This window comes from Sporisorium graminicola, chromosome SGRAM_4 (genome assembly GCF_005498985.1).
Source record: "Sporisorium graminicola strain CBS 10092 chromosome SGRAM_4, whole genome shotgun sequence".
Lineage (NCBI taxonomy): Eukaryota > Fungi > Basidiomycota > Ustilaginomycetes > Ustilaginales > Ustilaginaceae > Sporisorium > Sporisorium graminicola.
This window is the reverse complement of record NC_043734.1, coordinates 409,137-432,765: the sequence shown is the minus strand read 5'-3', so window position 1 is coordinate 432,765 and position 23,629 is coordinate 409,137. Positions and strand designations below refer to the sequence as shown.

The window sequence follows — 23,629 nt, the reverse complement described above, 5'->3', positions numbered from 1 at the left end:
CAAGGCGTGCTGACATCGAGTTTGCTCGAGAGGCTATCGAGGTACGGGAGCTGACTGTTGTGACCTCTACTCTCACCTGAGCACTAGGCTCGTCGATAAAAAGGGAGGGGCTCGAGCTGCGGCTGCGTGGCGAAGAAGCACCATCCCCCAACCTTCCTCCCTTTCCACTCTTTCACATTTGCAGCCTGCGTCCATCCGTGCCGTTGTATTCCCGCTTTGAACAGTCTCCCTATTCCGTTCCCTCTCGGTCCAGCATCTTCTCTTCCCGGTAGGTCAAGTACTACTCGACCAATATGAGGCTTGGCGTCAGAATGCTACCTATCATGGTGGCCTGCGTTACCTCCGCAGCACACCTCGCCACGTCGCAGCAGATCGTAATCGACAAGATGTGGAGCACCACCTGGAATTATTCCAAAGTGCAAGAGCTGAGCAATCCCGCCATCAAGTTCGTCCCCGGCACCGCGCTCACTGCCTCAGTCAACGTCACCTCTGCGCAGGAGGCACGCAACAAAGACCTGCACGACCTGGTCGGTGTCTCGATCCAAGAATACCAAGTGCATCAAATGGTCGATACCTTTGGCGGAGGGATCACCGACAGTGTCGCCATCACTCTGCAAGAGTTCAAGAAGAAGCATCCCCAGGATTACGACGATCTGCTGCACTTGCTCTTTTCGACACACCCGGCGTGGTTTGCCAAAGGTGGTGCTGGCATGAACACTGTCCGTGTTCCTTTGGGTGCGAGCGACTTTGGTGTGTCTCCGTACACGTATGACGACACGGAGGACGGGTCGGAGGACATGAGCCTCGAGCTATTTAGCATCAAGAAAGCACCCAAGCTGTGGGCGACGCTGAAGGACATCGTCTTGATCAACCCGTCGCTCAAGATCATCGTTGCGGCCTGGAGTGCGCCCGGATGGATGAAGGAAAGCACCAACGCTGACCAGTCGCTGTTCGGAGGCAACCTCAAGGCAGGCATGGAACAAGTGTATGCCAACTACCTCGTCAAGTCGGTCGTCGAGATCAAGAAGCAGGAAGGGCTCGATCTTTTCGCTCTGAGCCCGGCCAACGAGCCGCAGATCCCCGAACTCAAGTACCCGACCATGAAGTTGTCCGCGAACCAGTCGATCAAGCTCGGCAAGCTGCTGCGTGCAGGCCTTGACAAAGCGGGGTTCAAGAGTGTCAAGCTGTTCCTGTGGGACTTTAACTGGGACAACAGCGCGTACCCGTTGCAGGTGCTCGACGCCGACCCGACGCCCTGGAATGCAGTCGCGTGGCACGGATACGCCGGCAAACCCTCGGCACAGAAAGTGGTTTACGACGCCTACCCGAACCTCGACGTGTACTTCACCGAACACACCCAGGTGACGCAGTGGTTCAGCGAACCCTACAAAAACATGAAGAACACGGCACGCGACCTGCTCATCGGCTCGATCCGCTACATGAGCCGCAGCGTCATCATGTGGAATTTGGTGCTGCGTAAGGACGAGGATGGGTTTACGAGTCCTCATCTGCCGAATGTTTGCGATAACTGTAATGCCGCGATCCTGTTGCTGCCGGAATCGACCGATGCCGTGCTCGACCGGGGCAATCCTGATCACATACAGACTGTCGCTGAGGCTAATGGGGCATCGACAGCTGCGAACGATAAGAAGGTTGCCCCTGCGTCGGCGAAGAGGAGGCGTGGGCTCGATCGGTACGCTTCTGATACTGCTCCTGCGGTTGCTCCGGCTGTTGCCGTCGACAAATCTTTGTCGACGAGTGGCGGTGCAGAGCCAGATGCCGGCGCAAACGTCAAGCCCCTCACAACCTTTGGCGGTGTCCACCCGCAAACAGGCGCCGTTGCAATCACCACGCCTCTAACCACTGACGACGGAGCCAAACCCAAACCCAAACCCGTCTCTTTCCACCTTCAAGGGCCGATGCAAGCGACCTCGCCCATCGACTTGAAACCCAACCAGGCGGTGCTGCCCTCCAAGATCGTCGATGCCAAAAAGACGGGCAATGCGAACGTGTACACGTCCGAGCTCTTCAAGCGTACCTCGGACCTGTCGGTGCTCACGCACCTCTCCGCCGCCGTGCGCCCCATGGGAGCATCCAATGCGTACTCGAAGCGTGTCGGGGTCAAGAGCACCGACGAGCTGGACGAGCTGGGCGGGCGCGTGCTCGCACAGGCGTTCAAGCAGGATGGGGTCAGACCGGGCCTAACGAGGTTCTCGCTGATTATCTTGAACCAGAACGACCACTACGAGACCGGGGTGTTCGAGGCAGTGACGACCGAGATCGCGTTCAGGGGACAAGTGGCCAATGTGACCACTGTGCCCGGGCTGTACACACTTTCGTGGGTGGCTCCGACCGTGGCTAGCCAGAGTACGGAGGTGACTTCAGTGCAGAGCGACGCCGCTGCGGGTAAGGGTGCTGAAGCCATTGATCCCACTGTTGCTGCTCCCAAGCCGGCTTCCTGAAGCGATGTCAACAGTCGCGAACTCTGCTGCTGGCATCGCTATCCGTGTCGCCGACTCGCTTTACCTGCCTCGTTTATTCGGTTTATAGTCGATGTGTCTTTTCCCACCTGCAACTTCGACAGTATACAATCGATAGTTGCATGTTGCGAGTATCCTGTCGACACCGTTGTCCATCATTCGTTGAGCACCTCCAGACGACACGGTGCTGGATCGCCTTGTTTTCCACGTGAGCTCAAGCTGGAAGTTCGCCTCTGGCAAGACACCTATTTCCAAACTCAAGTCACCGCTTCATCGCTGTCAATACAATCATATACTATTCGAGCCGCACGTAAAGACCACGCACTGCTTTGTGAAGGGACACCTCCTCCTCGGCCCTTGATGTCGCCTCTACGTATCGCGCGAGTCTGGGCGCGCCGCTCTTCCCCGCCTCGCGCATTCTGACATTTTTGTTTTTCCGAAATAGGAAATGCGCGCGTCATCGGCAGCAAACGCCGGAAAAGCAGACACTGACAGCTTTAACTATTTTATTTTTGGGCCAAAGGGGTCTACAAAATGCGAGCTGACGTCAAATTGGGCAGGAGGTCAGCAGAGCGAAACTGGCATCGCCACCGTTCCCACCATCCTCTCCCCCGCACTTTGCTTGCTGTCAAGGGACGCCAATTACTTTTTAGCTGTAAGTACCAGGTTCGACAAGTCGCAGCTACGTATCGAGACAGAGTGACAGGGGCGATAACGTACGAGTGCCTCCAAGGGCGAAAGAAAAGAGAAAGCGCCCGTGTGCGAAAAAAAAGCGGTTTCAGGCTCCGCGGCTTCAAAGATTGTGCGACGCTGATGCTGGTGAGACCCGACGCTTTTTTGGGGGGCTTGGCAGAGGCTGTCCGTCTAAGTACCGTTGTCAAGGCTGCTGCTGCTGCTGAGTGATGCGACGAATGATGTGTATTTTTGGAAGCTGCTGCGTCGAGTGTGGAGGAGCGGCAGGGTGCAGAGTCTTAACTGGCGTAAGCGAGCTCTGTCTCCCTTCGCTTTGAGTGCTGACGGCTGACTACAGGTCCTTTGCCCATGTCCAGCACGGATTTGCCAACTGAGCCTTCGCCGGAAGTGGCCAGCTGCTGGAGTGTGTCGTAGTCGTGGCCCTTGGCTTGGTTCAGAGTCGATCGTATATATCCCCTCTCTAGTTGAACCCTTGCTCCCAATGCTCGTCACGACATCCTCTCCAGCCCTCACACCATACTTAGCACCCAATCATGAAGTTCAGCACCTCTTCGCTCCTCATTATCTCGGCTGCTCTGCTGGCCAGCACTGCTTCCGCCACTCCGCTCGCTTTCAACGCGGATGACGACACCATCTCGGTGCCTATCCAGGTTCCCTTCTCTTCCACGCCTCGGGTTCTCACGTTCCCCAACTGGTTCTCGTCTAGCAAGGATGACGATGACATCTGCCCACGTCTTCCAGTCATGTGCGTCAAGGACGGCGAGGTAGTTGGAGACCTGGGAAAGCAGGATTTCTGCCGTCAGGGCCTTACGTGCGAGATGTGCAACCCCAAGAAAAAGGCACTTGACTGCAACACCAAGTACATCAAGGAGTGCAAGGCGCAGTGTGAAGCTCGCGGTCCCCTCGGCGGCAAGCTGCACCAGGTGCAGCACAAGATCAACGACGTCGTTAGCGCCAAGGGCGACGAGGACGACATCTGCCCCGACATGAAGGTTTCATGCAAGAACGCCGATGGCAAGAAAGTCGGGTCCCTCGGCAAGAAATCGTTCTGCCGAGACGGCGTTACCTGTGGGCAATGCCATCAGACAGAAAACTCGGTGGAATGCAACGCCAAGTTCATCGGCGAGTGCAAGGCGCAGTGCGAAGCCACAGGTCCCCTTGGTGGTAAAGGCGGCGTCTTTGTCCATCTCTACTAGGCGATGCGATCACGCACAAGCAACCGCAATCTAACCCTTGCATACCATCACTCTACTCAGCCAAGTAGTTTGTTGTTCATCGTTGTTGATGTTGAAGTCCCCATCTCTTAATTCTATGCCTCTTGTAATCGTGCTAGCTCATGCGTGCGACTGTGATCTCCACCCGAACTATTCTTGCGCTTTTCGGACCGTAGTGAGGGCATGACACGCGAGCCTGTCTACTCTGCAGATGCAGGTGTCCGCTGAATCTGAGCTATGCCGACGCAGCCTTCACTCAAGATCTTGTCGTTAACACACTCAACGCGCAGGTGGGGACCGAATACGACCCTGCGGATGGGAGTCGGGCGCTCGGTGCGGCGAAGAGGGCGTACGACCTTTGTATGCGACAGCGGGGGCCTCGTTGGACTCTGGTAGATGATTTTTTTGATTCGTTGTCCCTTGCTAGTAACGCTTCTTCGAGCCTAGAATTGAGCTTTGCCCTCTAACAAGTCTCTATACCTCTGCTCGCGATCCGGATCCAACTCTATCAGCTGAAGCAATAGCCTCTTTGCCTTTTCTCTCGCCTCATCCTTCACCGCTGCGTCCTCTGCACCGCACAGCCCAGCTAAGACCGTGTAGTAATGTGCCAAGCTGCTCGCACACCACTTGCTCTCCGGTTCCAACTCAAACAGCTCCTCGATCACCCCAATCTCCTCGTTCAACACCGTCCACTGCCTCCGCCTCCTCGTCCCCTCTTCTTTACCGGCCTGCGCTTGGATGAGCAGCTCGACAAGCCACCGGTGGTAGAACCAGACACTCTGATCAGCCGGGTCCGTATACATGGCCTGCTTGACCAGCTCGAGCTCTGCGTCCACCTGGGCATCAATTTGGGCGGTGCTCAACTGTTTGGCCGCCCACACGTGTGGAAGGAGCTTGGTGCGTTGGTGCCATGCCGAGAAGTTGGAGAAATTGCTCTCGATCTTTTTGACCGTGAAGCTGAGTTCGCGTTCGGCCAGGGAGAGGAGTGCAGGCTTGACTGTGCCAGAAGAGACGATGAGCGGGTGGCTGAGGAGGGTGGGGAAGGAGGGCTGTTCGGCAGCAAAGGTAGCAGTGGAAGGGTCGGAGGAGAGGAGGGAGAGCGAGAGGTGTTGCAGGATGGCTCGACGACAGTTCCAGCCATGGAAGTTGCGCGGATCGAGTTCGAGCATCTTTTCGACCAGCTTGAGCTCGCGCTCCCAGACCCATGTCGCGTCTGCCGTCGAGGAGGTGGTGTTGGCAGCAGATTGGGTGGAATATTGCGTCAGACACCACATGCGATGGTTCCAGATCCAGTAGACTTTGGGGTGTGCGCGCAATGCGTGTTCGGTCAACATCAGATCGTCCTCCAATAGCTGTTGATTCCTCGCTATCCTCTCCTGCTTCTCCTCATACTCCTTTTCCTGACCGTCTTGTGTTGTAGGTCCAGCGTCTTCCCGCAAGCTGGCGAAGACATCCGGCTTCTTCTCCTTTTCAGCCTCCTCTGTAACTGCACCGGCAAACATATGCAGCAGCACCTCGCGACGATAGTTCCATACGGTATACAGTTCCGGATTGAGCGTGAGCAGCTTTGTAGTGTGGTGCAGGGCTTTCGAGTCCTTGCGTGCTTGACGCTTGTAGTCGAAAAAGGTGCGTTCGATATCGAGGTAGGAAGCGAGCTTGGCGGCTTCTTTGGCTTTGCGAGCCGCACGAGCCTCTGCGGTAGCGGCTGATTTGGGTGCACGTTTGACGCCGTGCATCTTGCTTCCGTGAGGGACGTGTGTGCGAGGCACCTGGATAGATAGATGCTGTGTCAAGGATGTGTGAAAGAGGGAGCAGGTGGACGGTGCGCTGATGTCGAGTGAGTGTTTGTGTGTTGGTTGGACTTCCGATTTCCGGGGCTTTTTCGCGCTTTGACAGTTGTGAGTAAAGGTCGGAAGTGGAGGAGAAAGCGACTCTTCTCTCTCGCTCACACACCATCTCGACCTCTCTCGTACGTCACTGTAGACGCACGCGCCGCCGTCAAGGATGGCGCTCAACGTTGGCCTAATGTGGACCGCTTCGGCATCAAGAGCTATGACGACCAATTCGGCAGCAGCGTTGGCGGCGACTTCAAACTGTTTTAGATCGCCTCTACTTTCAACGACTCGCTTCTCTCACGGTTGGGTTGACAGCAACTTATTGCACAGGGCGGCAGCACCACAAGCGAGCATAGCCAGCTCACCGCGGTCGATATGGATGGCGTCAAGGTCTTTGAAGACATTCGCAGGGCATCGTCAACCATGGACGTGCGATCCATCGCTTGTTCGATCGCGCCCTTTCTCGTCATCGTTGTCCCGCAGCAACTCGTCATCTCCACCTCCATCCTCACCACCACCGGCACCTCAACCACCTCAACCGCCAAAACAACCACTGTCAGAAGACATCCTCACGATCCCCAACCTGCTTACCATCTCGCGCCTGCTCGCTACTCCTTACATTGGCTACCTCGTCGCGACACACCAGTTCGTACCCGCGTGCACATTGCTCTTCCTCGCCTCGATAACAGACCTGCTCGATGGCTGGCTCGCGCGCCGCACAGGCAAGTACACCGTGTTCGGAAGTATCGCCGATCCCGCTGCCGACAAAGCGCTAGTCACGACCATGGTGATCTCGCTCGCTGTCTCCGGTATGCTCCCCTGGCCGCTAGCCACCGTCATCCTGGGTCGGGACGTCGCGCTCGTCATCTCGGCCTTTGTGATCCGCTATCGGACGCTCGAGGAGCCCAAGACCCTGGCGCGCTACTTCAATCCGAGCCTGCCAAGCGCCACTGTGACGCCGACGCAGATCAGCAAGTACAATACGTTCTTGCAGCTTCTGCTGTTGGGACTGCTCACGCTGTATCCCATCCTGTTCCCGAACCAGCCGTCGCCCAGTCTGTCGTTCAACCAGCCTTCCCCTGCGGCCAAAGCGGATAGCGAGGAGAAGAAACCACTCTTGAGCCCACAAACCAAGAGCGTGATCGATACGGCTATCACAACACTCATGTGGATCACCGCGGCAACCACGGTCTGGTCGGGAGTCGGATACCTCGGCGGAGCAGGCACGGGTAAGGTGCTCGCTGCAAACGCTGCGAAGAAAGTGCGCAACTCTCTCAAGAAGTCTTCCTCGCCACCACGGTCGTAATGCTGACTCTGGGACAACGAATGTTCTATGCCGGTGTGTGTGTGTGTGCGTGTGCGATAAAAATACAAATGATTGTTCGTGATGCAGTTTCGTCGAGGGGATCTAGAGCTCCGAATGCTTGCTCGTGCCACGGCCGCCGTCAGTAGACCAGCCGGTGACAAGGCCGAGCGCATGTAGGCAGTGAACGAGCGAGCGCTTACACGCTTCGGCCTGCTTCTCGATCCAGTGCAGCCAATGGGCTAACTTCGTCTCCTCGTGCATCGCTTTTTCGACTTCGACCTCGACGTCGTACTGCTGCTGCGTACCATTGACCTTCGTACGCTCGGTATGGCTTGCCTCTCGTTTGTCTACAATGCCAGCTACCTCGCCTGTTGCTGCCGCCGCTCCAAGCTTCTGCTCTTGGTACATATCTCTGAAGCGCTCTACGGCCCGCAAACTCTCCGCGATCCTATGCGCCGCGTTGACCAACGCGACCAACTCGGACTTCTGCAGCTTCACCTCGCCCACGCCCTCGCTCTCGTCATTGCGATTAAACAACAACTTCAACGCCGTCCCAATCCCATTCACCTGCAGCTTGCCCCACAAGCGACACTTGTCGCAGCCCACACAATCCATGATCGTCGAGATGTTCCTGAAATGCTGCCTGAACTCCTGCTTCAGCTCCAACGACTCGCGGTTCTGGCCATTGAACATCTGCGCCTCGTCAAACGTCGTCGGGCATGCACGTGCATCGCTGATCAGCTGGTCGAGCTGTGCCACCGCCAGGGGATCTTCGATCGAGTCTCCAGCCCGCAGCGAGAAGTTCTGCGTCGAGTCGCCTAGCTGTGAAAGGGCGCGGAGGAGCAAGACGTAGTCGAAGTACACGTTCTGCAGACGCTCCGGGTGCTCGGCAATGCGCGTGATGAAGCATTCGAGGTTGGGTGCCCATTCGCCTGTCTTTGTGTCGAGGAAGTCGTGGCAGATGTGGATAGAGATGGAGGCGTGCAAGCCCGAGATGATGCGGTAGAAGACTCGCTTCTCCAGGCACTGCTCGCTGTCTCCACTATCCAAGGGAGCTTGGAGCGAGGAAACCAGACCGCTGAAGCCGCTAGAAAGCCCACCGAGGGCCGGGATGGAGCTCTGCAGCATGCTCTTATCGACGAACCCAGTGCCGCCGGAAGAGGTGGGTCTCGCAGGCTCGACGAACTTGACCCCGTTGAAACAGTTTTCCTCGTAGATCGACTTCCAGACCCGGTTGGCGCTGGGACCGGCATAACCGGTGAAACGCTCTGGGTTTTTGAGCAGATCGACGTAAACGCCCTCTTCAGCCGACTCGTCATCGAGGTGGCAAAACTCGGTGGAGGAACATGAGCAGCTGGCGTCGGACCCGGTCATGACGACGTCCTGGGGCGAAGCAGTGGTAACCGAGCTGAGACGGTTGACGCGGAACTCTTCGGGCACGTTGGACTCGTCCTCGGTCTCGACACTGCAGGCGCGGTTCATGCAAAAGCCGTTCTCGTTCCAGAAAGGACACTCCTTGAACAGATTGACTTTGTAAAACTTGAAAAAGTCGGTCTTGCGGAGCGTGTCGAGGCGATCAAAGAACTGCGAGTTGATGGTTTCGACCGTTTCGTAGTCGCAGGAGGCGTCTTCGATCTGGCCCGTGGGGCGACATATTGGTTCTGCGCCGAGAGCGGGCGCTGCTGCTTCTGCCGGGGGCCGTTGCGATCTTGGCTTGGTGAGCACTTGCTGCAAGAAATCGGCACCGCGCGAATTGTCAGAAGCTGGAGAGCGAAAGAGCGCCGGACGCGAGCTTACTGCGGAGACGCCGATCGAGGTTGTGGATGCTGAGAGCAAGAGCAATGTGACTGTAGTGAGGAGGGCAAGAGCGATCGACATGCCGAGTCGATGTGCGGACCATCCGCGCCGCCTTGGCATCTCGCCACTGCCAGAGCTGGAGCGAGCGTGGGAGATCATGTGGTTCGAGAGACGGCGATTCCGAAAGCCATTCGGGTAGCTACCGACGAAAATGAGCTAGCGCAAATGCAGACACCGCGAGTGGCGCAGCAACGGCCTTTGTTCACGAACTGAGACCGAGCAGAGTCGTGTTCACGAATGCTAAGCTTCGAGTGCGACTACCAAGGTGTGGCGTAACGTTGTGATGCTGTGAAGTGGAGACCGTAGCAATGAACGATCTCTTGAAATTGCTAGCAGAAACAAAGCGGGTGAGGTTGTCGAGTCGAGTCCGAGATTGGTGGTTGACTGTTAGCAAGACAGTTTGGGCAGAGAGAGGAGGCGAGAATGTATACGAGTGTTGGTGTTGCTTTCGAGTGTCGACGTGGCTGCGTGTCATCGTGTGGAGTGGCCAAACCGAAAAATATGCAGGTTGCATTCTGCTTGCTCTCCCCAAACTGAGCCCGACGAGGTTCAGGGCAGTCTTCTCGGCGTTAACTCGTACAAGCGTGCAGCCCGTCGTGGCATTCGCCTTGCACCAAGAATTTCGCCGAAGTCGGAGCTGACGTGTCTGGCTGTGTCGAGAGAAAAACATAGCCGGGAAATTCTCTTGCATTGTTAGACCGTTTTCCTAGGGGAACCTCAAGTAGTCAGCTTGACATAAGGTGCAGCCAAGGGTCCTAGATCTGGTGCGCTTTCACGCTAATCAAGTACGAGCCCTAGAGACGAGGCGAAACGTTCCTCGCTCTCGCTGCTGGAATCTCTTCCTTCTCCCTTTGCTCCGCTCCGCAAAAAGAAGAAATGGCGTAGGCGAGGCGAGGCGAGGCGGCTCCCGTTTGGACAAACAAGCATAGCAGAGCCGTAAGTTGCCGCGTGCAAATTCATCGGGTACCGCCTTGACGATTCGAAGCACGCTTCACCCTCGAGCCTCTTTGCCATGGGAGAAGCGAGGCGAGACATGCTCTTGCGCAGCGTCAAACGCAGCTCTCGTCGAGGGATTTGCCCCGCGTTGTTCGCGAGCTCTCCAAGGTGCCTGTCCCTTTTGTCGTTCGTCCCACCCCCAACGACTTGCGTTGCCATTGTCTTCAGCTGTGCAAGCACATGCGACCCCCTAAGCTCGTCTTCTTTGCCTTTGCCTGAGCAGCCTGGCCGTGTTTGAGTGGGCCTGGCAGCTTTCAACGTGACACGCACGACGCAAATCATATTATTTATTGGAATTTGTGACCGCACTGACCTTTTTTTTGCATAGATTCTCCGCATTTACTTTCCTGGGCTTGAATTTCTCGTGCCGGGCCAAAGTGCCTTAGAGACCAGAGAGTTGAACATGACGAGGATGAACGTTGTTCGTCCACGGTTGACCCGCCCCTCGTGCTCTGCTGCTCCGTCCGGTGTTGGCGTTTCTTTTCACCTTGCTCACCATCGTCGTCCTTCTCAGCTCCTCCTGGCTTCTCGTTCTCCTTCGTCTTCCCTTCTCAGATCCCACACTTGTGTTCTTGTCCGACGGCCGCTGGATCATCTCAACTCTCAGATATCAAAGGCTGGCTCTCGTGCTCTGTCCTTTCTCTCGCCTTCCCACCCCTCGACGGCCCACGAGAGCATCTAACTTAACGCAATCGAACGGACTGATCGACCACAACCCCTGGACTGATCACAGCATGTGCATCCCCAAGTCGAATCACAAGAAGCTCGTCGACGACTGCTACCCAGCGCCCAAGGCTCTCGTCACCTCGGCACCCGAATACCGTCCCAACTCCAACGAACTCGGCCGCCTCACTTACTATGCCCAGAACAAGCCTGCCAAGCTCACAAAGGTCTCCACCCTCCTCGACTCCAAGGCTCAGGCAGACGCTCGCGCCGCCAAAGGCTCCGGCCCAGCGGCAGACAAGGGCAAAGCAGGCCTCCTGATCACCTTGGCCATCATCAAGAACCTGCTCACCGAGTGCAAATCCTCGTTCAACTACTTCATCAAACCCGCTCAATCCATCATTGCCACTGCACTCGACGCTGCACAGCCCACCCCAGCACGCCCACGAGATCTCGAGATCAGTGCACGAGCTGCCAGCGCCTTTTACGCCTTGGCCTCCTTCCTCGACCCTGCCACCACATCGGTCGACGACAGCTTCCACCGCCTCGTGAAATCCTTTGCTACCCTTGCCGTAGAGCGCCCCATCGGGCCCGATCCTTCGCTCGGTGAGGATGCAGAACAGCGCAACCGCACTCGTCTCATCGGTCTCGGTGCTTTGGCTGGAGCAGTCGCCTCGGATGCCATCTACTCGTCCAACTCCAAGCAGCTCATCTCCCTCCTCACCCCTGCTCTCGTCGAGAACACCAAGGGTAACCGCGTCACTCTCGACTGGCTTCGCAGCGAAGCCAAAAAGGCCACCGACGGCGAGCCGAGCTACTCCGAGTTCAACATCTCCAAGAAGCCGCTGGCCATCCGTCGCACACGCTCTATTTCGGCTCACGTCGCTGGTGAGAAGGGTCCCTCGTCCGAAGATGTCATCTCGGCCGCCATCGGTACGCTACGAGGTTTGCTCCGCCATGCCGATGCCGTCCAGGTACAGAGCGTCGTGCAGAATGTCATCACCTGGCTTGACAACAAGTCGGCGCTGTCCGTCCCTTCCCCCACCGATCGACGCCAGATGACCTCTCAGTGGGACGACGCCCCGTGGTGCTGCTGGCTCGCAGAGTCGCTCTGCAGCTGGACTTCGCTCCAGTACCGCTTTGTCGTGCTCGATACGCTCGTCGACCACCTCGTCGAGAACTGCGAGGGCAAGGCGACGGCAAAGCACGCCTCGCTCATCGAAATGTCGCGCACCATCCTAACCGGCCAGCTCAGCTTGATTGGTCTCAGCACCTCGGACACGCTCAGCAACCTCACTGCCCTCGCCGTGCGCAGAGTCTACAAGGATACGCGCGACAGCCTCCTGCCTCCGCTGGTCGACTGCATCAGCGGTCTCGGCACGCACGTCTACTACGCCGACCAGATCAACGACATTGTCGAAGAGATTTCTGGCCGCATCGTCGCACTCCAGATGCCCGAATCTGCTCCCGATGCCGCTTCCGTCAAGGTCAGCAACCTCGGCGCCGTGCACCGCGGTGAGCAGCAGGACCTCAACAGCCATGTCCACCGCCAGCGACTCGCCAATGCTGGCCCCGAGCAGCGCGACGAGAGCATCCGTGTCCTTCTCTTCTGTCTGCAGGGCGTATTGGCAGCCACGCATCAGTCGAGCGGAGAGATCCACGAGGCGATCGACGTCAAGGGCGGCGCTAATGCCGATGCCTCGGCCAAGGGAGCGCGCGCCCCGGAAAGCGACAAGGGCAAAGCAGCAGCAGGCACAGCAGCCTCTGCGGAAACCAAGCTCGGCCTAGCCCGTGCGGGCACACGAAACCGCGTGGCCCCCTCGTCGATCCTCTCGACGGCCAGCCTGCTTACGTCACCTAACCATGCCGTGCGCCTCGCCTACGCTCAGACGCTCATCACACTGTTCCGAGACGAATTTGATCGCGAGCAGCTCGAACGCGAAAGCGACGTTTTTGCCGTAGCTCCCATAGGCGAGAAAGTGGGCGATGGCATCGGGACTGTGCATGCGCTCGGTGCTGCGGCCCACGTCATGTGCCTGAGCAAGAGCCTCTCGCCGCCGCCGCAGCTGCTTGCCAACCTGCGAGAGTCACCTTTGGAGCTGTTGCCGCAGTTGGACCGCATCAATGCCGACCCTGGCCGTCCCGAATCGCTCAACAGCGGCACGTCGGGTGCATACGCGCGCGAATCAACCGCGGCGCTCCCCGTCGACTATGTCGCCGTGGCCCAAGCGCTCGAGCATGTGGTGACGGCACTTCCTTGCAGTGCAGTGCTGGCTCTGACGCCCATGCTGATCGCCCTCGACAGGGATGCCGGCAGCCGCTTGACTGTCAATGGCGCTGCTGCCAACACAGGCCTTGAGAACCAGCGACGTCTTTCGTCGCGGATGGTGGCAGCACGCGTGCTGGCAAGGCTCGGCGAGACGTTCGATGTGGATGCCGTCACTCGCTCCGCCCAGAGTGTGTTGTCGCAAGTGCCTTCGCTGGGCGTCGAGCCTGGACCGTCGCCGGTGGGTGGACTCACGCTGCCTCCGGAGGTCGTCCCCTTTTCAGCTGTGGGTAGCATCAACGCGCTGGGCGAATCGAGCACCAGCAGCTCGCCTTCGATCAACGGCATCTCGGTGATCAGCAGCCTCGCTTCGAGCCCGAAGCTGCAGTCGGCGACGCAGCTGGATGCTACGGTGCTCAAGCGGTGGTTGGAGCGCGACTGGAACATCAACATTGCCGTGGACGAGGCTTTTGCCGGTTCGAGCCCGTACGCTACGTCGTCGCTGGCACCTCGATCGCAGCAGACGTCGCGTCGTCCTTCGTACACGCCGCTCAACGGTGTCGGTGGTGCTTCGCTCGTCAACGGCAGCAATGCGTCGACGGCGTCGGTCAACAAGAGCAGTCGGCTCAGCATTCACGTGCCGTCGACGGGTGTCAACGAACTGCGCGAAGCGCTGGGAACTGCTTCGCCCTCGTCGACGCGTCACACCAACGGCTACAGTCAAGACAATTCGTTTGGCGCGGCTGACTTTGATGGGCGCCGTGCGAGCCGAAGAGAGTCGCGCCGTGGCCCCATGATCACTGGTGCTAACGGAAGCAACGGTACGAGTGCAGTGGCCATCCTGGACTCGCTCAGGGTGGGGGAGGACGAGGAACCGTCCAAGCTGGGGCCGGACAGCTCGTTGGCTGCCAGTAAGCCAGTCAAGACGAACGGCGTTGGTGCCTCGCCCATCAGCCCGCCCTACGCTTCGTAGGACAGCTGTTCATATCATTTTCTTGATCATTTCTCTTCACTCACACACACGCTCTTTTAGCTCTTTTGTCACGTTGCGCTACCTTGCCTTGCTTGGAAGCGACTATACCGCTCGTTCTTGTGTGACCGCGAACTCTAATCCTTAGACTCTTGTTCTGCGTGACATTTTTGTGCATTCATGTTGCACGGTTCCCATGAGGAAACACTCCGTATTTATGACGAGCAGTAGAAGGCAAAGAGTGGTTTAACAATAGGTAGATGGCGTCAAAATTCGCAATTTCTCGTCGCACGGACGCTGAGCGAAGATGCAAAGCATAGCACAGCGCAGCGCCGCAGGGCACAGGGGCAAAAGAGAGGCGAAAGACTGGAAATCTAGGATTGCATTTTAGGAGTGCGCGTTCTGCGGTTGATCGTCACCATCGCACACTTTCTCATTCAAAGCAACTTTCCTTCACTCCATCTTCATCATCGACACACTTGGAATAACGTCTTGAGAACGCCAAAGATGGTTCGCATCGCTGGTGCATCGCTCGCGCCATTGGCTTTGGCAGCCGCCACCTTTGCTGTTGCAGGTGCTGATGCCAAGACGAATCTCTACCTCTCTCCCGCTCACAACCTCGCCGCTGCACCTATTAGTATCAATGCCGAGGAGGCAAACCGCATTCTGTCTCATCACATCAACCTTGAGGGTGCTTCTGGATCGGATGACTCGGCGATTTGGGACCATGTGCTGAAATCCAGCAAAGCGGGCGATGTGCAGGTGGATCAGCGAGCCATGGTCGAACGCCTCTTTGATGGACACCGCGACGACGAGCAGAACCGCTTGTTAGTGCTCATGCATGGATCTGCGCATGATGGTGAGTAGTAAAGCAGGCACAAGACTCATTCCATGCCTCTATCGAATTGCCCAACTGACCGTCAGTTCTCTCTTTCCCCATGACCGCGCCAGATGTGATCCCAACCGGCGTCCCCGCCACACACAACATGGCGAGTGCACCCAGCTCCAACTCATTCGATGCTCTCTTCGACAGCTACATGGCCGGCGCCGCACAAGCGCTCAAGTCGTCCGAGTCGACGCTCTCGCATCTCACCGGCAGCTTTATGGATGGCTTCAGTGCCAGCATCGAATGGCTCACCACCAAGGCGGACAAAGCGGCAGCGACATGGTCCGAGCAGGCTGCTTCGTTCAAGTCGACGGCATTTGCAACACTCGAGAACGAGCTGCGATCGGCTGAAGCGCTGATTGCCAAGTTGAAGAGCAGCAAGGACGACGTGACGGCACAGGACCTGTCGATGCAGCCACTACGCTTCTCTGGCCTGCAGAACGTTGAGAGCACGTACGGTGCTGACAGTGTCGAGTTTGCCCAGGCCAAGGAGATGGTGCGTGCTGCCGTCGAGCAAGTGACCTCGCTTTTCCAGAGCCAATCCGAGCAGCAAGGACGTGCCGCTTCGATCGCCTTTGTCGTCACCGAAACCGCCGATGAGACTGGAGCAACGCATCTGCTTGCCAAGCGTTCGAGTTCCGACCTGCTGCGTCCCTTCCGTCGTGCCTCAGAGCTCTCGCACGGTGCCGCCATCCGTCCGAACGCATTTGCATCTTCGAAACCCTCGCCGCTGCCCAAGAACCTCGCAGGCACCTGCTTTACTTCGCAGTCTGCGCTCGAGAAAGCCACGAACTATTGCTCCGGCCACGGCAAGGGCGTACAGACGTCCAGGGGCGGGAAGCCATGCTACCGATGCCAGTGCAAGCTGACAGAGGTTCGCAAGGGTAAGAAAGTGTACTGGGCCGGCTCGGCGTGCGAGAAGAAGGACGTCAGCACCGAATTTGTGCTCATCGGCTCGAGCGTGTTGCTGCTTGTGCTCATCAGTGCGGGTAGCGTCTACTTTTTGTTTGCTCAGGGCTCAGAGGAGCTTCCCGGTACACTGGCTAGCGTGACTATCAGCCTCAAATAAGGTCGATATTCTGTTCGGCACGCACAGACCGCCTTTCGAGATGGTGTACGTGCGGTGTAGTCCCCTCACCTACCCTTGTCTCGTAACATCTGTTTATAACTTGGATCCTCTGCAATTTCTCTTCCGATCAATGTGTGTTTCGGTGATTCTGAGATGGTGGAGACCCTGGCCTTGGCATGGGTGAAGAATAGCTGAGGAAGAGCTGTAGCAATTGTCGATGGCCACGAGGTCGGACGATGCGGCATTTGGAAGCTCGCCATTCTGCTGAGTGAGCGAGGGCGCGTGTGCCTGTGCGCGAGACATGGACCCTTGAGAAATTGCTCAGACCGAGCTTTAAATTCGAATGTGCACTTTTGGAACCTCCTCCTCCTGACCACCAACAACCACGCACTCTCTCGCTTCTACCCTTCGAACCGTCTACTTCGCTTTCAGGACAAAGCACGTAGCCTTTGGACACAGAGTACGAGCGTTGTGTATACGGACTGCCACAATCCGGTCATGTGATGACCGAGTGCGTGCCAGCCGGCCACAAATGACATCACACGATACGAAAAAGCCAGTCCTCTTCCTCCTTGTCCATCTCGAAACCGAGAAGCTTCAGCGTTTTCGACGTTCCAAAAATTTCAACCATGAGCTCGTCGTATCGACCTTCGCCACTACGACTGTCAGACACCTCGTGGGTGACAACGGGCATCGTCGACGAGCCCGCTTCAAGTCGAGCTGCTTCTGTCGATGCCGACGGCCCGTCAAGTCTCGACCTAGTCCCCGCTCCTCGTGCCAGCGATCTGCAGATTGTTTTGCGCACAAGAGATCATGCAGCCTACTATGATGCCTCCTCAAACGAGCTGTCACTCCAAAAACGCAGCTTTCCACGCTCGTCGGATGCCTCATCGACCAGCGAGGGCTCCAACGACGCTCCCCTGGCGCCATACCGCAACGGATCCAGCGCATCTCAGAGCCTCTTGCAACGCTTCCGTCGGTTTGCATCGCTGGAGAGCTCGACAAACCAAACCATCTGCCCAACCTGTGCTCGTCCGTGGCCGCTCGGACAAGGAGACCCGCTCGACACGCAGTTCGAACCCAATTCGGCCGACCGCGAATCACCGTCCTTCATCGCACCCAACTATTTCCGCTTACTCGCTCAAGCCACCACCCACGTATCCAACTCTGCCTCCTCCTCGAACGCAAGCACCACCACTCTGCCGCGTAATCGCTTCGAGTCGGCCTCTGGCTCGTCCACGCCTATCCCCTCCGTCTCCGGCGCCTCGACCCCACCGGAACCCATCAACCACTCTTCCGAAGCGCAAGGCTACTACGCGCGGTTCTTTGTCGAGCTCAAGCGTCTCGGGCGCGGGGCGCGGGGGCAGGTGTTCCTCTGCCAACATGTGCTCAACGGGAACAAGTTGGGCAAGTATGCGATCAAGAAAATTCCCGTGGGCGATCACGCGCAGAGCTTGTTGCAGAGCTTGAACGAGGTGCATCTCATGGAGTCGCTGCATCATCCGCACTTGATCCACTACCAACATGCGTGGATCGAGCGGTGTCGGTTGAGTCCGTTTGCGCCGGAGGTGCCGACGCTGTTTGTGCTGATGATGGCGGCGAATGGGGGTAGTTTGGCCGACTGGATCTCGGCGAGAGCGGGTGAAGGGGAGGACGAGGATGAGGAGGTGGAGGACTCCGGAAAAAGAGGCGGGAATGGAGGTGTGGCAAGTAAGGGGGGTACAGGGCAGAACAAGCAGACTGGTAAGCGCGACGAAGATGACGACGTTGGTGCTGTCAGCGCAGCCGAGCGAGTCAAGATCGAACGCCTGAAAGCAGCTCTGCGTCAACGAAGAGCCAATCGCTCTGCCACCGTTACCACCACCACCGCCGCTACCACTGTACCTACGCCGACCTCAGCACCACCCACCCTTCCCGCACCGCACATCGACGTGGAAGTCGGAGTGCACCTCCTCCGTACCGACGAGATCTACAGCCTGTTGACGGACATTGTCTCCGGTCTCTCGTTTCTCCACTCGCGTGGCATCCTGCACCTCGACATCAAGCCGGGCAACGTGCTGCTGCACTGGGACGATGACGCGCTCATCCCGCGCGCGATGCTCTCCGACTTTGGCTCGTCTCTCTTGCTCCACGATAACTGGACGCGCACGCGGTCCGGGCACACGGGTACCATGGAGTACGTGTCGCCCGAGACCATCGTCCCCAACGCGGTGACGGGTAGGTTGGACGAGTTGAGCAGCAAGGCAGACATGTGGTCGGTCGGGATGGTGCTGTACTTGCTGGTGTTTTTCCGGCTGCCGTACGGGCAGACGCGGGATGTGGACGAGTTGAGGCGCGAGGTGGAGGCGTACCGCGGGTTCAAGCGGCAGGTCGGGAATAAGGGGAGGGGAGACGAGGTGCTGTTGGGTCTGTTGGAGGGGATGCTGAACGTGGATCCCGCCAGGAGGCCAAGCTGTAGCGAGGTGCTGCAGGTCTTGAGCGCCGCCGCAAAGCAGAAGGAGGAACAAGGCAGATCCCAACGGCGCAAACACAGACACGACAACGGTACTACGCAGAACGCAGGAGTCTCTCTTGCTCTTTACAGACCGCCGACACTGCCACCTCTCCCATCATCCTCCACGACACACGGCGACGTCCGCACAGCCAACCGACCCAACCACAACACACGCCTTGATACGCTGACCTCAGCACGCTCGCGTCTGACGCGAATGCTGCCCGCGCGTACACTCGCCGTCAGTGTCGCGCTGCTCAAATGCCTCTCCCCGGCCCTGTTGTGCCAGGTGCAGACGCTGGATGCCGTGTACACCGCGATCTTGCTTTTGGCGCTCGTGGATCTGTCGTGCGGCGATGAGGCCAGGGAGGGTACAGGTGTGAGCAGACGAGGAAGGCCGAAGGGCGCAGGTGCATGGGTGAGTGCCGGCTGCTGGGTGGCGCATCTGCTGCTGTTGGGCCTGTGCGCTTGGCGCGCGAATGTGCAGGTGCCTTAGCTCTTTCTCGGTTGGATGGAAAAATACGGACGCAGACTCAGTTTGATGGAGGAACACGGATGCAGATTCACTGTGTAACATCACTCGCGCGAGCTAAGTTAACTTATGCGTTTTCTCAGCCTGTGCAAAGGCGTGTGCGAAGAGAGGATGGTTGTGACTTTGGATTGGCGTGGCTGTTCGTGACATGAACGTGTGGGTGGTGAGCTACGGGTTGGAGCTGGGAGGGGCGTGAAGGAAGCCATGCTGGAAGGCAAGAGAGGCGAGGCTCCCGCCTGCTCGCGCTGGAGCCTCGTCGAGCGCTGCTTGCGCACCGGATGGGTCGGCGTGCTCGACTGCGCGCTTCGGAGGGTCTTTCTCCGGCACCTGGTCGTCTTCACCGTCGTCATCGGAGCTTTCAGAATCATACCCGGCAAGCAAACCTCCCAACGATCCACTCGTCACCGCCGCCGCCGTTCTCGCACCCGCAGTCGTAGACCCATCCCCTTTCACCTCACCGACACCCTTCTCACCCGCACCGTCGCTGTGCGGCGCCTCGGCTTCATCCACACCAGCACCCTCCCCGGTGAGTGGCACGACCTTCACCCCCGCCTCTGCCGCTGCCTCAGCCGGCACGATGCGCAACTCGGGATACTCGACGACGCTGTACCCCTCGGGGATCGTCTGCAGTAACCAGCTGAGCGTCGTGCGGTGAGGATGCGTGAGGGAGAGGAGGATCGAGGTTGCGTCGTTGTCGGAGCTGATGGGAGGAGCGGTGTGGCTGGATGTCGTGGCGATGGGTGGGGTGGGGGAGGCAGGCTGCGCTGAGGTGGATGGGAGTGATGCTGGCTGAGTTGCAGATTCGAGAAAGGTAGGTTGGCGTCCCAGTCGCTGGCTCAGCATGGATAGCAGGGTGCTCGAGATGATACCGTGCGACGATGATCCTCCAACTGCCGGCTCTACCACCTGCGGGGCTGAGGCTGTCACTGCAGGAGACTCCATCTTTTCCTCCCCCTGTTGAGGTTCTTTCTCCACCTCCTCAGCCCTACTACCGCCCTTGTCCCCCCACCCACCTCTCGCACGCTTGCCATTCCACCCGTCGCCCTGCCTTTGCCCTTCCTGCTCCTCCTGCTTCTGTTGCAGCGCAAGCGCGGGATTCGCCTCTTCCCACCTGCGCTTCCTCGTCCACCAGTCCAGGTATCGCGTCGTGCTCTCATTGGTCAGCCGCGCCGAGTACGCCGGTACTAGAACAATCCATTCCCTTGGAAACGCGGACAGGGCCAGGAATTCGCCCTCCCCACTAAGCGGTGTAGCGGCGGCAGGAAGCGGTAACCGCGTGTGCTCGAGCACCGATTTCGAGATGATCCAGCCTTTCGCAATTGTTGTCGACCCGGACGGCATGCCCGCTTTGAGCCGTTGCAAATCCTTCTTGTTCGGGAAACTCTGGTGCTGCAGCTCGTTCAGCACCACCTGCTCCACGGTGTGCGACGAATCCTGTCGATGGAGCACGGTTTTGCGATGCGGAAACGCAAGCTCGACGGTGAGTACAAACTTCTTATCCTTGGGCTGAAACTGCGACTGGTTCGTCTTACGGCGTGCCATGCCGTCGGGTAGCACCATGACCTTGAAGCGCCGGTAGTGCAGCTGCTTGATCAGCTGCTCGCGTTGGCGCTGTTGATTCGTTAATCGCGTTGTCGAAGCGGCTTGATTGGGGCTGGCAGTGTGTTTGTGCTGTGTGTCGGTGCCAGAAGCAGGCGGGAGGAGGTTCATCGAGAGAATTTTGCGCCCATTCTCGGCGGTGGTGCGGGAGATGGACGAAAGGAAGAGAAAGTCCTGCATCATGTGCGATTCTGTGTACTGCGTCAGAGGAACGTAGCCTAACCCCTGCGAAGCTTTTGCGCTGGATCCGGCCGTCGGTGCCGGGGAAGAGGATGCACTGGTCGAGACACCGTTGGGGCTCTTTGCAACAGCGCTACTCGAGCAACCTCCTGTTTCAGCGGCCTTGTGCGCTTTGGTGCACGCCAAAGAACACGTCCGGGCCCGACATGCCGGGCAGGTGTACTTGGACGGTTGGACCTCGCATTGGACGCAGATTGCGGTCGAAGCCGACGGCATCGTGGCAGGATAGGCACCCAGGCGAATCGTGTAGATGTCGTGAGGTGAAAGGATGTTTAGGGCATGAGTCCAAAGGTCGAATTACCCGTGTGAGAGGGATAGAGAGGAGAGTTGATGGAAGACGTAACGAGTTCTCGTTCAAATTTTGCTCTTGCGTGGGCGGAGTGGGCAAAATTTACAAGAAAGCGTTCTTCTTTTGTGGAGGGAATTGACCGAGATCCGAACCTTGCCCTCGATGAGCTTCTTCCTTCTTAACACACAACATGGACATACATATATCTCCGCTTTCACACTATGCACAGCCTTAGCAGCCAACAACACGGCGCATGACAAGGAAGGAGTTGAAAGCAACAACAATGCAAGAGGGAGCAATACAATTACAAACAAATTATGCGATGAAACGAGAGTTCGAGTAAAGTGAAGATTCCCTTCAGCGACGACCTTTCTTTCTGTTCTGATTCTGATGTCGTCCGTTGCCCGAAACAGGCAGACCAGCCTGAACCTGATCGTCATCGCGGTCCATATCGTCACCATGTCTCCCATCCATCTTTCGCTTTCTTTTACCCGACCCACCTGCATTTCCCACGCCGTTGTCCTTCAGCTCCCTCACGGCGGCACGGTGCGCTTCGGCCACACGCTCGCTCAAGAGCATCACGGCCTCCTTGTCGTTTCCACCGGGGAACTCGGTCATCTTGAGCCCGATCACTGCTTCGATGCGTTGTAGCAGTTCGACGTCGTACTGCGTGACCAAAGTGACGGAGCGACCGGAACGACCTGCACGGGCGGTACGACCAACACGGTGAATGTAGTCCTTCGAGTTAGTGGGGATGTCGTAGTTGACGACCAGGTCGACGGCGGGAATGTCGAGACCACGCGAAGCCACGTCGGTCGCTACCAAGATCGAGCGACCACCCGTCTTGAACTTGTTGAGCGCGCCCAGACGCGCCTGCTGGCTCAACTGGCCGTGAAGCGGGATTGCTGGGAAGCCGAGAAGACGCAACAGAATCGAGAGCCGCTGCGAATCGTGCACGGTACGCGTGAAAACGATGATCGAGTGGCCTGCCTGTTCGTTGGCGAGGTGCACCAGGTATGTGTCCTTTTGTGCGAAAGGCATGAAGAGGTAATGCTGCTTGAGCGTCGAGACAGTGGTGTACTTAGTGTCGACCTCGACGCGCACGGGGTTCTTGAGCGATGCACGCTGCAGCTTGGCCACCTTGGTGGTCATGGTGGCACTGAACAACATGGTCCTCCTCTCCCTCGGAATCGACTGCAACAGCTTGTCAATGATCGGGCCGAAATCCATATCCAGCAAACGATCGGCTTCATCCATGACCAGATACTGCAACCCGCGCAGGCTGAAGCCTTTGGTGTTCTCCAAGTGATCCTGCAGACGACCGGGGGTGGCTACGATGACGTGGGGACGCTTTGACAGCGCGATGGACTGCGACATCATGTCCATGCCACCAACGATGGTGGCGGCGCGCACACCGATGGTCGAACCGAGCGCTTCGACCTGCTGTGCAATCTGGTATGCAAGTTCACGTGTGGGAGCGAGCACACACGCAAAGAAGGGCTTCGGGTTGTCCCACAATGCTTGGAGAATGGGAATCGTGAACGCTGCCGTCTTTCCTGAACCGGTCTGGGCGAGACCAATGACATCGCGAGCTTGCAGCGCTTCGGGGATGGATTTGACCTGGATTGGAGTGGGGTGCTTGAAGCCCATGTTGGTACACGCCTCTACGATCTGCGGAATTACACCGAGGTCTTCGAACGTGACCTTTTTGCCGTCCTCGGCGATGGTGGCCCCCTTCTTCTCGTCCTGCTCCTCGTCTGCTGCTGCCGGTGCATCTTTGATGGTAGTAGAGTCGTCACCGACGGCCTCCTCGTCGCTCCTTCCACTGCTTGCGCCCTCCGACTTGCTTTCGTCTTCCCCGTCTCTGCTATTCACTTCATCCTCGCTGACATCCTCGCTGTCATCCTCGCTCCCGCTGGCTACCGAGGTTTCTGGTGACGCCTCCGGTGATAATGCTTTGATTTTCTCGAGCTTGCTGCCAGATGGAGAGGCAGCCGAGTTGGAAATCACCTTCTTGGTCGGTGATGACAGACCCCTTGGCATGTTGGAAAGATATCGTATTGTAGGGTACGGGTGGTGGTGTTGGGCAAAAGAGAGCTAGTTCAGCGCTACAAACCAGAAGAAATTTCAAGAAAAAGTGCTCAGGCGAACAAGATTATTTTGCTCGAACCCTTCCTCTGGCAATCCATCTCCGAAGCCCGTGATTTCACAAAAGTGCAAAATTTCGCACGAATGAATCATGG

General features: G+C 57.8%; 10 protein-coding genes across 10 annotated transcripts; 6 read left to right on the top strand and 4 right to left on the bottom strand.

Moving 5' to 3' along the window:
• Positions 1–293: 293 nt before the first annotated feature.
• EX895_004619 (uncharacterized protein) lies at positions 294–2,462 on the top strand (the record flags this gene model as incomplete). The annotated part of the gene is made up of 1 exon (XM_029885213.1): positions 294–2,462. The coding sequence occupies one exon, from the start codon at positions 294–296 to the stop codon at positions 2,460–2,462; it is 2,169 nt and encodes a 722-aa protein (XP_029738455.1).
• Positions 2,463–3,706: 1,244 nt separating this feature from the next.
• On the top strand, positions 3,707–4,369 carry EX895_004618 (uncharacterized protein; the record flags this gene model as incomplete). Its single annotated transcript, XM_029885212.1, has 1 exon — positions 3,707–4,369. One exon carries the CDS (start codon positions 3,707–3,709, stop codon positions 4,367–4,369), a length of 663 nt encoding a protein of 220 aa, XP_029738454.1.
• Positions 4,370–4,830: 461 nt separating this feature from the next.
• EX895_004617 (uncharacterized protein) lies at positions 4,831–6,123 on the bottom strand (the record flags this gene model as incomplete). Its single annotated transcript, XM_029885211.1, has 1 exon — positions 4,831–6,123. The coding sequence occupies one exon, from the start codon at positions 6,121–6,123 to the stop codon at positions 4,831–4,833; it is 1,293 nt and encodes a 430-aa protein (XP_029738453.1).
• A 478-nt stretch (positions 6,124–6,601) lies between these two features.
• On the top strand, positions 6,602–7,528 carry EX895_004616 (uncharacterized protein; the record flags this gene model as incomplete). The annotated part of the gene is made up of 1 exon (XM_029885210.1): positions 6,602–7,528. The coding sequence occupies one exon, from the start codon at positions 6,602–6,604 to the stop codon at positions 7,526–7,528; it is 927 nt and encodes a 308-aa protein (XP_029738452.1).
• A 102-nt stretch (positions 7,529–7,630) lies between these two features.
• On the bottom strand, positions 7,631–9,484 carry EX895_004615 (uncharacterized protein; the record flags this gene model as incomplete). Its single annotated transcript, XM_029885209.1, has 1 exon — positions 7,631–9,484. One exon carries the CDS (start codon positions 9,482–9,484, stop codon positions 7,631–7,633), a length of 1,854 nt encoding a protein of 617 aa, XP_029738451.1.
• Positions 9,485–11,115: 1,631 nt separating this feature from the next.
• On the top strand, positions 11,116–14,283 carry EX895_004614 (uncharacterized protein; the record flags this gene model as incomplete). Its single annotated transcript, XM_029885208.1, has 1 exon — positions 11,116–14,283. The coding sequence occupies one exon, from the start codon at positions 11,116–11,118 to the stop codon at positions 14,281–14,283; it is 3,168 nt and encodes a 1,055-aa protein (XP_029738450.1).
• A 504-nt stretch (positions 14,284–14,787) lies between these two features.
• EX895_004613 (uncharacterized protein) lies at positions 14,788–16,235 on the top strand (the record flags this gene model as incomplete). Its single annotated transcript, XM_029885207.1, has 2 exons — positions 14,788–15,139; positions 15,232–16,235. 2 exons carry the CDS (start codon positions 14,788–14,790, stop codon positions 16,233–16,235), a joined length of 1,356 nt encoding a protein of 451 aa, XP_029738449.1.
• Positions 16,236–16,864: 629 nt separating this feature from the next.
• EX895_004612 (uncharacterized protein) lies at positions 16,865–19,222 on the top strand (the record flags this gene model as incomplete). The annotated part of the gene is made up of 1 exon (XM_029885206.1): positions 16,865–19,222. The coding sequence occupies one exon, from the start codon at positions 16,865–16,867 to the stop codon at positions 19,220–19,222; it is 2,358 nt and encodes a 785-aa protein (XP_029738448.1).
• A 204-nt stretch (positions 19,223–19,426) lies between these two features.
• On the bottom strand, positions 19,427–21,313 carry EX895_004611 (uncharacterized protein; the record flags this gene model as incomplete). The annotated part of the gene is made up of 1 exon (XM_029885205.1): positions 19,427–21,313. One exon carries the CDS (start codon positions 21,311–21,313, stop codon positions 19,427–19,429), a length of 1,887 nt encoding a protein of 628 aa, XP_029738447.1.
• A 430-nt stretch (positions 21,314–21,743) lies between these two features.
• On the bottom strand, positions 21,744–23,429 carry EX895_004610 (uncharacterized protein; the record flags this gene model as incomplete). The annotated part of the gene is made up of 1 exon (XM_029885204.1): positions 21,744–23,429. One exon carries the CDS (start codon positions 23,427–23,429, stop codon positions 21,744–21,746), a length of 1,686 nt encoding a protein of 561 aa, XP_029738446.1.
• Positions 23,430–23,629: the final 200 nt, after the last annotated feature.